At 50.0% G+C, this 15,534-nt stretch overlaps 1 protein-coding gene across 1 annotated transcript in view; it reads left to right on the forward strand.

The window, feature by feature from the left end:
• The first annotated feature begins 5,907 nt into the window (after positions 1 to 5,907).
• Positions 5,908 to 15,534, forward strand: part of HS6ST2 (heparan sulfate 6-O-sulfotransferase 2) — a 132,853-nt gene continuing 123,226 nt past the window's right edge. Inside the window, exon 1 of the mRNA XM_029997284.2 lies at positions 5,908 to 6,544. Coding sequence (XP_029853144.1) covers positions 6,033 to 6,544 — 512 coding nt within the window. The 5' untranslated portion in view covers positions 5,908 to 6,032. The remainder of the gene's footprint in view (positions 6,545 to 15,534) is intronic.

A 15,534-nucleotide genomic window follows, 5' to 3' on the forward strand; every position in this document is an offset into this window, starting at 1 on the left:
ATTATTATTTGGTAATGCTTGGGGTTCTTCTTGCTTCACCTTCATTTATTCTTTCATTCACTTTACAAATTAGGTAATTGCATGTACTCATCTGTGGAAATTGAAGACCTCTTCCTGCAATCTTTTTTTTGCTCCTGTATCTGATTCCCCTCTCACACAGGTTAATCCCACAAGACTGTTGCCCAAATTCAGCATCAATTTCAGTAAGCAAATATTTATACAGCATCTGAGATGCAGTCTGTGCACAGAATGACGCCAAATTAAGTTACATCGATACAACTACTCCAGGACTGAAGAGTGTCCAGGCAAAAGGGTGGTACCAGTTTACCTAAATCTATTTCAAAACCAGTGTGATTAAACTGGAATAATTTCACTGTGAAGGGCAAATTTCACCTTTCAGATTTCTTGAATGCCTTTGGACCACTGTATTTACTCCACACAGGACTACCTATTGAGATAGCATTAGGTAATACTGTGTCTTTTCCCACTGTTCCTTTCAGGGCCATGTGAAATGATTTCCCCCTTGGGTTTAGGAAGATGCAACAAATATTTGTACGCGTCCTTTCACAGCCTTTCTCTCCAGCATGAAACCACTGCTGATGACCACTCTACATTATCCGAGTTAGTCTCTTACCTACCTCAATCAGGCAAATGCTGCAGGTTTTGTTCTGAAGTAGGTCAGATACACCAGGTTTGCATTATATACCTTGGAAGTGGGCACCAAACGTCCCTTGGACCATCTGGCCTGCAGCCCTGGGCTTTGCTGGCTCGCACCCTTTCTAATTCCTCCTAATCTGCTCATAAGCACCTCCAAAAGGGTGCTTCACACACCTCACCAGTAATCTCTTTCAATGCCTGGTTGCTCTTTGGCTCTAACACCAGACGGTATTAATATACCCATCACTGTAATTATTCAGACAAGCAAACAGTGGCAAGAGCGGTCCCAACTTCTCGCTTTTCCCACTGATTCAGAGGCATACTTGAAAGAGCCCTTTCATCCCCATGGATGCTGTTCCCTGGAGTTGTCCCAGGCTGCCCTCATCAAAAGAGAATTTGATGTTTCAGCAGTTTCTCAGCCAATTTCATGCTGGGATAAGAATCAGTGGTGATGGGACGGTATCATTTATTCACTCTCTGACTGTTGCCCAGAAGCTTGGTACATGTCCAGATGCCAGCCCCACATCAGGTCCTCCTGTAAAACCTTTCACAGGACCGAGATCTATTTGCGAAATGGAAATACTGCTGATACCTTGTAACTTGAAAGCTAGCCTGCCTTTTGTCTGGCTCCAACTGATGGTGAAAATCCAAGGTTTGCTCTAATGGATGGTTTCTGATGCTGTGTGTTGGGAAGAAGGTACTTCTGAAAGCTTCCTGCACCCACCAAGTACTGCGCAAATACCTCCCACCAAGTTCATCTTCCCATGTGTGAGTTCTACAAAGTTTATTTAGCGATCAGTCAGCAGCAAAATGAAACCATAAGGGATTATCTTGCAATCTCTTGCAATTATCTTGCAAGGTGGGTTCCTTGAGTTTCCAGGGCTTTGTCTCAAGCTTTTAAAGGCTGCCCAGTTTCCCACACACCCAAAGTGCTTTGGGCAATGTTTGTATTCAGGAAGGCAAGATCTATAGGTAGAGATAACCGCTAGATCAGTTCAACAGCTGGAAAAAACAGAGGTGGTTTTGGACACCTCAGGCTCTCCAAGACCCATTGCGTGATCCAGAGCGAGACGTCACGCTTGCATCAAGTGTGCCTGGTTTTAGGAATAAGCAGCGGTGATGCCATAGTGACAAGAAGCAAGGCTTTGATGCCCACATTACAAAGAATATGCAAACTTGTATTATTCCTTTGATTAGCTGCTCTCTGATATGTCAAGTCCATGAATAATCAAGCTTCATTTTCTAATTAGCTTTACTCATCACCCTGCTGCTCCATGCCTTTGCTCATTTGCATACCCTTTTTCTAGATAAGGGCCTTATTCTGTGAGGTGCTAGCAAAGCTTCTGTCCCTCTCCCACCACAGCATTTCTTTGGTCCTCTGCTGGCTGTTTCCTCGCTTTCAGCCCTGTGTCTCCTCCTGTGCAATGCCCATCTCATTGCTCTGTGCTTTTCCACTCTTTCTAAGTCCTGTTTCTTCAGGGAACAGGGTGGTATCTTCATGCTGTCTGGCTGTCTGTCCCCCAGTGATATCTTTTGGCTCCATAATCCAGTTTTACCCAGCCTCAACAGAGAAGTAAAACTACCAAAGTACTGGGTTTGCACATGTCTTACAGAAGTGGTGGGGGGAGCGGTCCTGCTGGGGCAGTGGAGGACAAGGCTGGAGCATCCGCTCCATGACTTTGAGGACCCACGATGGAAAGAGTGGTTTTGAATGCTCTGGCCACAAACCTGTTCAGCCATCAGCTGCTCCAGCTGGGAGAGACAATTCCATAAAAGAGAGCTGCGGCAGTTGGGCTGGTAATGGTTGTGTTTGTTATTTTAATAAATATGCTATTTTCATGACACGAGAGGCTTTTCTGTAGTGATTTCATTTATCTTCTCCCCCTTCCTGCACAGGTACTGTAAGAAGAATCACATTACAAGGAGAGTTAGCAAAGCAAAGTTAATGCCTCGTTTGCATTTCTTTTAATCAAGTTATTCTAATTGTGCTATTGTGCAAATATAGTTTCCCCTCTGATTTGAAGAAGACCTCATCCTCCCAGCAGCTGCGGGTGCCCCAGCAGTCGGGGTTACCCCAGCCCAGTCCTGCCTCTCTGCCCAGGGGGTTCACAGCTGCCTGCTGCAGCAGCGGCGCTCGAGCTACTCTGGTTGAACTGACGGGAAACCTCGATCCTTTCAATAAGCTGGAGGCATTAATGCCTAATAAAGCTCAATTTTACACACTGACAGCCCGCTTACCTCAAAGCTGATGTGTGTTTTCTTTTGTTAGGGCCAAGCAGTCACCATTTGCCAGCCAAATGCAGAGGTGAAATTCAGATGCTCTGGAAACAAAGGTCTTCAGAAAATATACAGGGATGTGATGATCAGTCCCGCACAAAGAGCTAACAATAGTTTCCTGAAGCTGCAAAAATCAATTTAGGGCTTGAGGCACGAGGCGTTGTATTGATCTGTCTCTGGGCAAATACCTGGTGCCTTTGCACACAAACCCACGCCTTTCTGACCGTTTTCCATGTGTAAGTAAGGGGGGGTCAGCCCAAGATGAGATCCTGCGCCAGCTCAGCTTGACCCTGCTGTCGCATCCGCAGCAGCAGGAAGGGGCTGGGACTGGAGGCACTGGGGGAGGCTGTGCTGGGGGGGAAGCTGCTGCCGGGGTGGGGGGGCCAAAGGGACCAGCCAGCAGGAGAGGATGCTCGTAGGCGGGAGAGAAGAGGAGCACTGGTCATACCTGTGTGCTCGTCCGGGCACAGCCATGCACGCACACATGGAGGTGGGGGGATCCCCTGTATCAGCGGAGGACAAGGGTGGTGCGTGGGGAGCGGGAATAGGGACCGTGTGTTTGGGGACTGGGGGGATACCGCGTGCCGGGAAGAAGGCAGAGATTTTTTTTCCGCTGGCATTACTAGGCGCTCGGTATTTTTGCTTCACCTCTTAACTTAAACCAGTTGCTGTGCCAGCAGTCGAAACTTGCCCGTGCTGTAAAACCTTATCAGCTCTGTTCTGTCCTACTTTTATCTGGTTCGGGGCAATTTTCATTTCTTTAGTGCCTAAGCAAATGTTTTGTGTCCCTGGATCAAAGCTAGGGAGCATCATTTACATACTATGGGTGAGAAGGCAGCAGACTGGAGACCATCACTCATCAGTGAAAGGATGATCATTGTTTGTTTAGCCCATTCCAAAATAATGGCTCTGCTGGGAACACCAACCCAGTATGCATCATATCTTTTATAGTATATATTAATTTAGTGTAGACATTAGGCCATCATTATTCTCTCCTTTTAATTCTCATGTATTAGCATTCAGGATCGGTTTTAACCCAGCACACATCTTTGTTATTTCATAATGTAAAATAAATAAAGCTGGAGGCAAACGTATTTTTTTTGTATAAACGACTGTGAGAGTGATGGATATAAAGCACTGAAACATCTTTATAATTTTAAGGCTTGAATTTCAGAACACAGCGTTTTCATTAAATGGTGCAATCCATTCATTTTGGAGATACAGATATAAACAGAAGCAAATTAACTCAGTAGTTCTCATGCCTAGAATCTTTGTGATAAAATTGCCTATTATTGTGAGTGTAACTGTTTTCAAAATATTAGAGACAACTGGAGAAAAATAGGAAAGACAGGATAGGTTGCTCAAGGATGAAAACCATAAAGACAACCCCTCCAAACACCACATGTACCTGGTGAAATTACTTAAAGTGAATTGCTGTGAGAGGAGGAGAAAGAAGGCAGGCCTTTTTTTTTTTTTTTTTATGATGGATAAAGGTCTGGGAGAGTGTTTTCAAATTATTTTCTTTGCTGTCTGCTGTGCATATGAGAAAAGTCAGCTCTCAGCTGACTGGCCAGGCAGAGAAACAAGAGCATCACAGGCAACAGCAGAGAGAAAGCTGAGGTGCCACGGTGGGAAGGACTGCTCCCTCCGCCTACTCGGGAGGGGAAGGAGAAGCTCCGACATTTCCAGCCCTGCCTGAAATCATGGGGTTTTGAGAGGGAAGGAGCGTTGCAAGATGCAGCACCTCTGTGTAACCTCTGCAGCTGAGCCCACCAGTTAAACATCTGAGCACATCAGCTAAACTGGGGGCGGCTAAACCCCAGGTCCTGCCCTGGCCGCTTTTCCTTGGAAGGACAGAAGGACACCAGGGATGGGGCGAACACCTCCTTTAGCCAGAAGCCTCATTTTTTATTTGCTTTTTCTAAGTCACTCGCAAGGCTGCGGTTCTCCCAGACGTTAATTGCCACGACATCGGTTGCACCCAAGAGGGAAAGAAAAAACCCAGGCTCACTTGCTGTGCTGCGCTCCCCGGCCCTGCCGGGCGTTTGCGGGCGGCGGGCGGGTGACCCTGCAGAACGGTCCGCGGCGAAGAGCGGCTTTGCAGCCACGCTCGCAGCCCGGCCGGGGTGAGCACCGGCGTGCTCCCGTCCGCTAGGCCCCACCGACAACGCGCCCGGAGCTGGAGGGCTGAACGTCACTGGCGTATAAACATACAAAGGACTTTAATCAGAGAGAAACCCACAGCGTCCTCGCGATTATCGTTTTATTTACAGAACGCCCTCATCGTGCAGAGGGGTTTCAAAACACGCTGACAGCGATAGCGCACGTGTTTGCTACCCGAATCGACTGACACCACTCGGGGCGTCAAGACAGACGGCCGATGCGCTCCACCGCTCCCCGCCAAACCCCGGGCGTTAGCGCGCGGCGCGGAGAGAAAGCAGGGCTTGCCGCGCAGCGGGGCCGGCGACGGACGGGCTGGACGGTGGCACTGCGGAGACGCGCCGCGCCGCTGCCGTTAACTCGGGTGTTCCCTGCCGGAACGGCGGCCGCCGCCGCGGGCAACCTGCTGCCGAAGGCAGCTCCGGCGGGGTGGGAAGGGTTACGGGGCCACGCGCGGATTTCCGAGGGTGCGGCACTCCTCCGTCTGCCGCGCGGTCCGGCGCCGCGGCAGCAGCGCCGAGCACCCGTGGGGCGGCCCGGTGCCGGGCCGCGCTCGGAGCACGGCGCGCCCGCTGCCCGGCCGCGGCTCGGCACCGCGCACGCCGCGGTCCGCGCCCGGAGCGGGGCTGCGCGGAGCTCCCCGGTACCGCGGCGGCCCGGTACCGCGGCGGCCCCGCTCCCGGGCTCGGTGCGACCGCGGCGGGGGACGCGCCGGGGGAGGGGGCGTGTCCCGGCGAGGGGGGGGCGTGACCGGGGCGGGGCGGGAGGCGGGGCGGGGGCGGCGCGGGGGCTGCCGGGAAGGGCCGGCGGCGGCGGCGGCGGGGCGATGGCGGCGGAGCGCGGCCGGGGCGGCCCCCCGCGGTGGCGGCGGCGGCGGCTGCTGCGGCGGCGGCTGTGAGCGGCGGCGGCGGCGGCGATGCGCGGCGCTCCCGGCGACGATGGAGGACCGGTCCCACAAGGTGCTGCTGGCGCTGGTGATGCTCTTCCTCTTCGCCGTGATCGTGCTGCAGTACGTCTGCCCGGGCACCGAGTGCCAGCTCCTGCGGCTCCGCGCCCTCAGCCCCGCCGCCGCCGCCGACCCGTACCGGGCGGAGGACGAGACGCCGGCGCGTTTCGTGCCCCGTTTCAATTTCTCCGCCGGCGACTTGCTGCGGCGGGTGGACTTCAACATCAAGGGGGACGACCTGATCGTCTTCCTGCACATCCAGAAGACGGGCGGCACCACCTTCGGCCGGCACCTGGTCCGCAACATCCAGCTGGAGCAGCCCTGCGAGTGCCGCGCCGGGCAGAAGAAGTGCACCTGCCACCGGCCCGGCAAGCGGGAGACCTGGCTCTTCTCCCGCTTCTCCACCGGCTGGAGCTGCGGGCTGCACGCCGACTGGACCGAGCTCACCAACTGCGTCCCCTCCGTGGTGGACAGCAAGAAGGAGGTGCGGCTCCGGCCCTCCAGGTGAGGCCGTGCGGGGGCCCCGGGCCTTCCCCGGGGGGGGGGCTTCCCCCGGACCCCGACCCCTCCGCCGGCTTGCGGCGGCGGGATGGGCGACGGACCCGCTGGGTGCAGCCGTGGCGGGGATGCCCCCGCGGGGAGGTTGGGGGGGGGGTACCCAGCACCCCGGCACGGAGCAGGCTGCGAGCCGGGGTGCAGCGAGGGCTCCGGCAGGCAAACCGGCCCGGGGCTGCCGTGGCGGGCGCGGTGTGCCCGGAGCTCTGCCGAGCGAACAAAACCTGACCCCCGCTCTGCTGCCAGTGGGGTGTTTTAAATGACGTCCCGCGGGCCGTCGCGATCGTAAGTGCCGGTGGGGAGAGCCCGGGAGTTACAGAGCCCGGTCCTCAGCAGCCGTGAGCGTCCCGCACGGTGACACGGGAACAGGCCCGGCAGCCCCACGGCCCGGGGAGCGCCCGGTGCGGCTCTCCCACGGCAGACGCAGAAGCGAGGGTCCTCCAGCTGCCTCCAGTCTTGCCCCAGAGCTTTTCCCGTCTCTGGCAAATCGCCTCGTTGTACTGAGCTCCCCGGGTGCGCGTGCTGTGGCTCATGTTGGTTTTGAGAGTGCTCGTGAGCCACTCTATCTTGGCACGTCTGAAGTTTAGCTTATGCGGATGGCGGCCTTGCAAAGTAAAGGTTACTCTTATGGCTGAATTACCTCCAAATATTTGCGTTGTCCTTTAGCCCTAACCTTGATTATTTTGTGTTTACATTTTGAATTTTAGTGACGCTGCTTTCTTCATCCCTGCGCCTTTGAAGTTGCTAACCTCACCCGACCGTAGCTAGGTGGTTGCCTAAATGCTGCCCTTGCCTTTCAAAAGCCCAGCTGGCGGCTGCTCCTGAGCAGCGAGGACCTGCTTCCTCTGCTCCTGGAGCTGTTTGATTACAGCCTACCTTCAGTTGTAACAGGCCGAGTAGCTTGTCCGTGGCTGTGCACGCAGCTGTACCGTGTAGCAGAACAGCTCAGGGTTTTAGCGTCTTTTCACATTGCTTCACTGGGAAATAAGAAGCTAGGGTATCACTCCTATTGCACTGTTAGACTTATGGCAGGTCCCCTCACAATGAGGGTACTGTTATATATGATGCTAACTGAAGTCAGGTCTAAGCACAGATTCACTTGAAATAGAAAGCAATTTCTTTCTAGAATTCCTTTTATATAGCGTGACACTACACTGCCATCTAGTAGAAAAATGGTTAGCGTCATTATCTTCCTGTACCCAAGAAGCAGCTCTTTATGAGTCTTGGCTATTGTGATTCCTGCTCTTTTGTTTTCCCTACCGCTTTAAAATTTAATTGTCTCATTTTTGTGACATCCCATTTGCAAACGTCAGGAACCAATTCCTTGCCCTCTGGGTCAATTAGCTTCCCGGTTTCAGGATGCTGAGCCTTGCAGGCTACGTAGTTTATTTTACCTGTCCTATAAATATGTTGTTTGTCAGCAGAAATGGAAATTGCATAACGTGCGCTGTCTTTTGCTGAACAGCTTCCCGTGATCTTCCTTTCTCTTCCCCCGGAGATGGGTCTGGCCTGCAGAGTTGTAGCTGTGGGGCACAGATTCCCTTCCTTCCCCAGAGACAGGACTGTCTGTGCTCAGGGTTAGTCATGTCCCCCAGAAAATGGGGATAGTCCTCGTCCTGAACCCACCACCTTAGGCAGAAGGGAACGCCAGGTTTCGAGAGCTGAGTTTTTGTCTGTAGCTTTTGGCTTGGTTTTTTTTTTTTCCTGTTGGATTACCAAACATGCTTTTCTGCATCAAAACAGAAGCGTTTTGTGTACCTGCCCAAGAGTTCAGAGCGATGGTTCCTCATCCAGCAAACCATGTACGTCGTCATAGCTGACTTCTGAGAGGTCGCTAGGACTTGTGACTTGGGATTGAAGCCAGGAGAGAGGGAGGAAAATGAAGCTGTGATGACTTTAGGTTGAGGTCTACTGTCTCAAAAGCTTCAAAATGATGTTATATTTTTAATAACCTCATTACACAGCTTGCTTAATAGCTGCAGTTATTCTCCCAAATAATGTCTTGACAACTTCTAAATGTTTAAAAATACAGGAAGAGAAGAAATTCTTAAATGAACAATAGTCCCTTCAAGTCTTTGTGCCCACCGTAATACCCTGTCTTTAATTTTATTTTGCGTTCTCGATTTAGCAACATTCAGCTGACAACTAGTTAATTAGCACCTATTCCTAATGCCAGTAACAGACGCTAATCTAAGCATTTTCTGGACAGATAATAGCTTCTTTCAGAGCAGCAGTAGGTGTGGGATGAGGGTGTCTGAGCAGAGGAGCCTTGCTGGCTCTGAGCGGGGCCAGCCTGGCTGTTCCTGTGCTGGGGTTTTTGGGGGGAGGCCGGACTGTCCCGGGTGGTGTGTGCTGGGTTAGCACTGGTGGGGAGGGAAGGAAGGGCACAGCCCAGGTGTGCGGATCCTGAGAGAGGGCACAGCGACTTGGGGGAGCACAGAGCCCGTTTGAGGAGCATCGTCAGGGCAGGGAGCAGGATTTGGTCAAGAGCAGAGGACAGTTTCCTCAAGTGAGGCCTGGCTTGACCAGGGTGGGAATTCCTCCATTTATAATCAAGGTGATTAAAAAGTGAGACCTGCTGTAAGAGTGATCTGAACTGCTTGGCAGCTGCATGATGCAATCTGTGGTTGCTGTCTTTGGGCTGTGTAGCCTTGTCTGGGAGCGGCCAAATGAGAGGTCCTTGTTCCAGCAAACTTTTTAACTTGCACCTGTGTGTGATTACTTTGCACAGAGGTTTGCCTTGAGGGGCATGGAGAGTCTGCTTGTCAGCTTGCTGATTAGCTGGGCTGTTCTGTAGGGGCCTTTTCTTTTGTTTCGAAGTTGAGCCTTTGTTAGTCTGGAGGATGCTCTGTGCTGGATCTCTTACTGCTCAGCGCTAGGTACAGAGTATCACCGTGGTATGATCTGATGGGATCAGCCTGGATGGTGTGTGTGTGGAGAGCATAGTTGCCTGCAGCATTCATCCTCCAGCCTCTGCCCTTAATCCCATCACCAGTCTGCCTGTGTTTTCTTTGGGAATTGCAGGCTTGGAGGGCGGATCCTGCACTGGAGCAGCAGAAATACTCAGGATGGCTGTTGTGATTTTTTTTTTTTTCATTTATTTTATTTTTTATTTTTCTTTAACTCAATGGTGCTTTCCTGTCTATGAGCATGTAGGTTCCCCAAACTTGAGTTGCTTTGTAGTGGTAGCCCGTGCTCCTTATGCGAAGTAAGTAGCTAAATGGATCTCCCTCTCCTCCTTTGGTCCTTCCTTGCTCTAGAGGAACATGAATCTCTGGGTGTGGGGAGAGGGTTTTGGTGTTTTTCCTCCCTGGGTCCCATTGGGGTACATGTTCTGTACACCCCCTTTCCTGCTTGTCTCCTGTTCCACCAGTGCCACTCACCACTGTGGCATCTGGAAATCTCAGGAGAGGGAAAGGGGAAGGTGCAGGCACAGCTGATGCTTTGAGTGTTCTGGATTTGCTGCTTGGGAGGTTGGCAGAATGGGCTGATGGTGGTGGCAGAAAGAAGGGGATTGTCTCAGCCACTTGGCATCTGTGGTGAGAAAGGAGAAATGTGCCTTTTCCTAGTCATGAGTGACTGACTTGGGTCACTTGATTGATTGTGGAAGCCTCAAAGCTTTTGGCACGCTGAACGGAGACAGCATCCAAAGTAAGTGTGCGTGAGAGCATCACAGAACTGAGATTTTGCTCGGCCCTGGCTAATTATTATGGGAAGTATCTACTGAACTTGTCTATAGCAATAAATCCAATGCCACCATTGCAAGAAACAAAAGGCCTTGGGGTTAGACTGGAAAATGTAGTGAGACATGGGAGCAAATACAGATGCCTACATTCTTAAGTGGTGGTGTGGTTTCGTACCCTCATCGGGTGAGAGACTTGGCCGTGGGTAAAGGTCGGGCTGTATTTGGTGTCCCTCCCGGCTAGCATTAAAGGAAAGAGGCACTCTCCATTGAGAGAACGAGCTTGCAGAACTGCCTCTGGAGCCAGAAAGTCTGAGACTGGAAGAAATGTTGCACTGCTGGTACAAGCCTGTTGGACCAGGACCAGGGATGGTGCCTACTGGCTTTTGGGAGGGCTGGTGCTGGCACCATGTTGTTGAGATGTGGGAGAGAAGCCCTTGGCAATGTGTGGGTGTTCTTGTCTTGTCCCTATGACTTAGTTAAACTCTTCTAAGTTGTCTTATGAAAATCTAAAGAAAAGGTGCATTAAAACATTTCCCAGCAAACTGGAAGTGTTTAATGTGTGTGGCTCTCTTGGCTGAACGGATTAATCCCCATGCTCTTGGAAATGTGGTGGGATTTGCATCTGCAAATCTCATCTGCTCTGTGGTCTGCCGCGGTGTGCCCGACTCCTCGCAAGCCGGACTGCTGGCAGAGCCCTGGGAAGAAGGCGGCTTTGCCGCAGCAAGCGTTGCCATCGGTCCTGGCATGAGCTCGGATCCTCCTGGAGCAGGCTGGGCCCTGCGTGTGGGTTTTCCCAGTAAGCCGCTTCTGTGTGGAGCGGGGAGGGAGAAGTTATGTAATACTGCCAGGGAGAGAAAAATTACTTGGGGGGGTTTACTTCTTAGGGAGAAGCCTACTCAACAGCTGCTATTGAAACAGCAAAGGTGATACATAGCTGTGCAAGGGATGAGCTCCGTTGTTTCACCTGTAGTGGTGGAACTTGGGGAATAGTTAAGCCCTGTAAATTGGCCCTAAACCCCTTGTAGGCAGGAGAGATGTTGTGGAGTCCCACTGTGCCCCGAGGCTTGGGGTGGGTGATAAAGGCTTCGGCGGGAGGTGGACAATTTAAAACCTCTGGATGCTGGTGGAGCAGATGCCGTTTCCAAGGATGGAGGCCCCCAGCACTGCCGCTTTGGGGGCAAAGCCTGGCCCGGGGGGGCCTGCTCGGGGGGAGAAGGGGACCAGCATGGCTGAGCTGGAGGCTGTGAGCGAGCAGATGGGGTGACCTGCTGTAACTTGGGTCCCGGCCAGAGCACCGGGAGGGTGCCTGCCTGCCCTTGAAATACGCATCACTGAAACTCCCCAGGAAAAACTCTGCAACAATTATAAAGCCCCCCCCCCCCCCCCAAAAAAAACAACCCAAAAAAACCTAACAGAGCATTTGCAGAGATGTTGCCAGGCCAGAGCGACTCCGTGCCGCTTCATTTATCAGCGGGATTTCCTAATGACCCTGCTCATTTCGGTGTGGTGGCTGCTGTGGCTGCAGGATGAGGTAGGTGGTGAATGTTGCCTCGCCACCTGCGAGCGTGTGTCTGCGGCAGCTGAATTTCCCCGCTTGGCACCTGCTGGGACCGAAGCTGGGTCTGGTGTTGGGGCGTTGGAAGCAGTGGGCCAGCCTGCAGAGCAAAAAAGGGGTTTTGAGGGGAAGAGCAGGGGATTATTTTCCTAAGTACCAGTGGTTCCTTCACCTAATCCCATTACAGGGCCTGACCTTGAAAGTCTTGGTTATAAACTTAAGTTTGTGGGTTTTTAAGTTTGGACTATAGGACTTGTAAAGGTCTCTAAATTGATATCGCTTGTGTTGCAGATAAAGTGTTGGACTTCTTAAAGGACATCTTAAAGGGATTAAAAAATCATTTTCCACATTAGGTCTCTTCAGTTCTTCTCTAAATCTTTAATAAAGTGCAAATTGACTTTTAGTTATTTAAAAGTATATGTTTCCTACTGCCTTTTATTTTAAATTGGAGAATTTTTTTTGTGGGTAGAGAGAGGATGTTAATTGTTGTAAAAATAAATCCCAATGATTGCAGTAGAGCAAGAAACAAGGCACAGGTGTTATTTTTTGCACTGTTTATTCTATTTGTTATCTGAGTTGGTCCTCCCTAAAGAAGGGGGGGGGGGGAATATGAACACTGTGGCATGGTGCTGTTGTACTAAGACATGATTACTTTTTCTTGAGAAGGTGCCTTTCTGCTAATTTTTTCTGGGAATTTATAAATATTAAAATGAAACTATAAATACATGCTTCGACTGTATTAAAATAGACACAGATGGTGCCTTGTGATCCCTCTTCATAACTTTATAACCTTTAATAAAGGTTATTGAAGGCGCTTGGAAGTCAGGCATCACCCATAGGTTATTTATTTTTATTAAAAGAGAGATTTTTAAGTTTAACAAGTTGCGCATCAGTTCCAAGGTGTATTAAATGAGATTAATTTGTCCCTCATTTATTTAATCTGAATTGTCAGGAATCATGTTCTCTACTGATGTAAATGTCGGCAAAAAGGACTTATTAGTAGATTTGATTGCTTTTTAAATTTAACTAGCAGAGATGCACTGGCATGCCTAAGAGAATTGGTCTGTTTCTTGTGAACAGTTCAGTGCCTAATGAATCACTTCAATGTACTTTTCTGAAGGAAAGCAGAGCAATTTAAATGTGCAATGCATTGATTTACCTCAAATGGATTAGGCCTCTGTGTGCAATCCTTTGCATTAATTTACTTTCTCCACAACTGTAATAATAAAAGCAGTGTTTCTGTACGGCATCAACCCAAATTAGGTCACGTAACTTCCTAGAAAGCAAAATAATTAATATGTGGCTGAAAACGGGATGCGAGAATGGATCTTTCTGAGAGGACGCGGGTCTTGGGAAGTGCCTCTGGGTTCAGGACGCCTCTGGGAGCTGTGTCGGGTACAGGACCACAGGGCTGGATGGAGCCCACTGTGGCCAGGACCTGGTGGGGGCTTTTTGCGTGCCCCATCTGCCCGGGCGAGCGCTGATTGAGCGTAAGGAGGAGAGAATTGTGCCTAAAGTAGTGGTGATTTCTTGACTTTATTATGGGGTGGGATAAAAAAAAGTGTTTGTAATTTGGTGGAACTTTAAGAGATTTCTTTGCTGTGGTCAGGTTTGATTTTTAAACTGACTGAGGAAACAGTACAAAAATCTAACTCCAGCAGATTCAAGCATATTTTATTGCCCTAGTAACTTTTCAGTCCCCTCTTCCCCTCCCCATAACGTCCCATCTGCCGTGCAGTCACAGCATTGGGCTAGAGCAGCCAGGATGCAAAACTCGGGGTAATTCCTTATTTAACCACTTAGCTGCAGAAATGGCGTCTGGGCTTTGTTTCGCTCTGCGGGATTACTGCGGCCGAGCAGCCCTCGCAACTCTCAGCCCTTTTTGGAATTATCCTTGTAGGCTTCTTACGTACTTGCAAGGATTAATCTCCCCTCCCCTCCTCAATCGGCTAATTCCCATTGCTGGGCAGCTGCCTGCCCAGATGTAAACCTGCCGGGAAGCGAAGCGATGGAGCATCCCCAGCCGCTGCCTGCCTTCCTCTCTCCGGAGCCCGGTTCCCTGCTCCCAGTTTGGGGCTGGGATGCTCGCCCGAGCAGCGCCTGTCGGAGACTGCAGCATCTTGGATGGAAGCAAAGCCAACCAGGACAGGAGATGCGGGACGGTGGTTTTGCGTGGGAGGACGAAGGCAGTGTGGTGACCAGAGTGGGGAGGCAGTGCCGCTCCTGCCTTCCTCCTCCTCCTCCTTTTCCTTGGCAGCTGGCACCGGAGAGCAAGCGTGGATTATTGTTTGTGATTGATTTGCTGATGCTGGCAATTGTACAGTGTGTTCTGGGACTAATAGGGTAGCACCGAATTATTCAGGCGTTAGTGAAATGAATCACATTTGTGATGAGTAATAAGTAGCAGACTTTGGTATTTATGAATAATTAACACAGTAAAGTTTTTCTTAAACAGACATGAAGAAATGATTTAATTTCTACTGTGAACACTCTGTAAAATTAATGAAAGATAATTGCATTTGCTAATGTGAGACTAAGAAGCCAAAGCAATCTATTTTTTTGTGTTTAAGTTCATATTGCTGATGTAAACAGTGAATGTATAATTCCTTCAGTATGTTTTCACGGGGTGGGACCTGTGTTTAACATCCAGTGGGGTGTTTTTCGTTGAAATAAAAAGTCTATCGGTAAACAAATCACAGTTGCCCTTTCCACCCACTCGTGTATCTCTGGGTGGGTAGCATATATATGTATATAACAAGATAATGTTTTTGGATGAGTGGCTATTAGGACCAGCTTTTTCTTTTTTCCTCTTCCCTGACTCTGGTCTACTTCCTCAGCTGTTCATGCCTTTAAAGACAGAATCCATTTAAGATATTGCTTATATACAGCTCTGAGTGAAATCTCCACTTATTTAGTCTTGAAAAAAATCGTTAGTCTTTAGAGAACTGGAAGTCATAAGATCCATTACGGGTGAGACTCAAATCATGTTACTTCTTGGTTCTCAGCTGCTTATCCAACTCTGAGGGAGACAAACTTTTGATGTGATACCACTAAATATATGCAGCTATGAGGGAGATAATCTTGCAGCATTAAACGATTTTGCACATCTCCATAAAAGCATGAAGAAGACTATGCCTTTCATGAGATCCTTGTAGCAAATGCTCCTAATTTCCCATAATCAAAAGGACTGTGAAGTTTTGATGCTCTTAGAGGTCCAAGTAGCTGGAAGATCAATTCTTTCTTTACTCCATTTTGTGTTGGGTAAATTAAAACATTGCAAGGCTCCCAGCAGTGGGAATCTGCTCATTCAGACTGCTGTTTGAACTGTGGGATCCTTCAGCAAACGCCCAAATCAAGTGAGTAAAGCACTCTCTGTGACTGATTATTTTCTCCAAGCTTCCTTGTGTTCAGAGTAAAGCAACTGTTTTAACCTCCCTATTAAGAAAAACAGTGTTTCCTTGGTCAAAGCCAGAGAAGCTGCTTTTCAGAGTTGCTTTTTCAGGGTAACTGAGGGGAGAGCATTTCCTTTTGCCTGTGGGAAACTACTCCCTGGAGCAATCCCAAGCCGTTCTGAGGTTGTTGTTTTGTTGGTTTTTTTTCTCTTATGGGTTCAGAGAAAGTTATTGGGAACGTGCTTGTGTCCTGCTTGAGCAAAATCTACCAGCTACTAACTTTCTCCCTTTTTTTGGCAGCAGCTAA

The sequence above is a fragment of the Aquila chrysaetos genome, chromosome 21 (genome assembly GCF_900496995.4).
Source record: "Aquila chrysaetos chrysaetos chromosome 21, bAquChr1.4, whole genome shotgun sequence".
NCBI lineage: Eukaryota > Metazoa > Chordata > Aves > Accipitriformes > Accipitridae > Aquila > Aquila chrysaetos.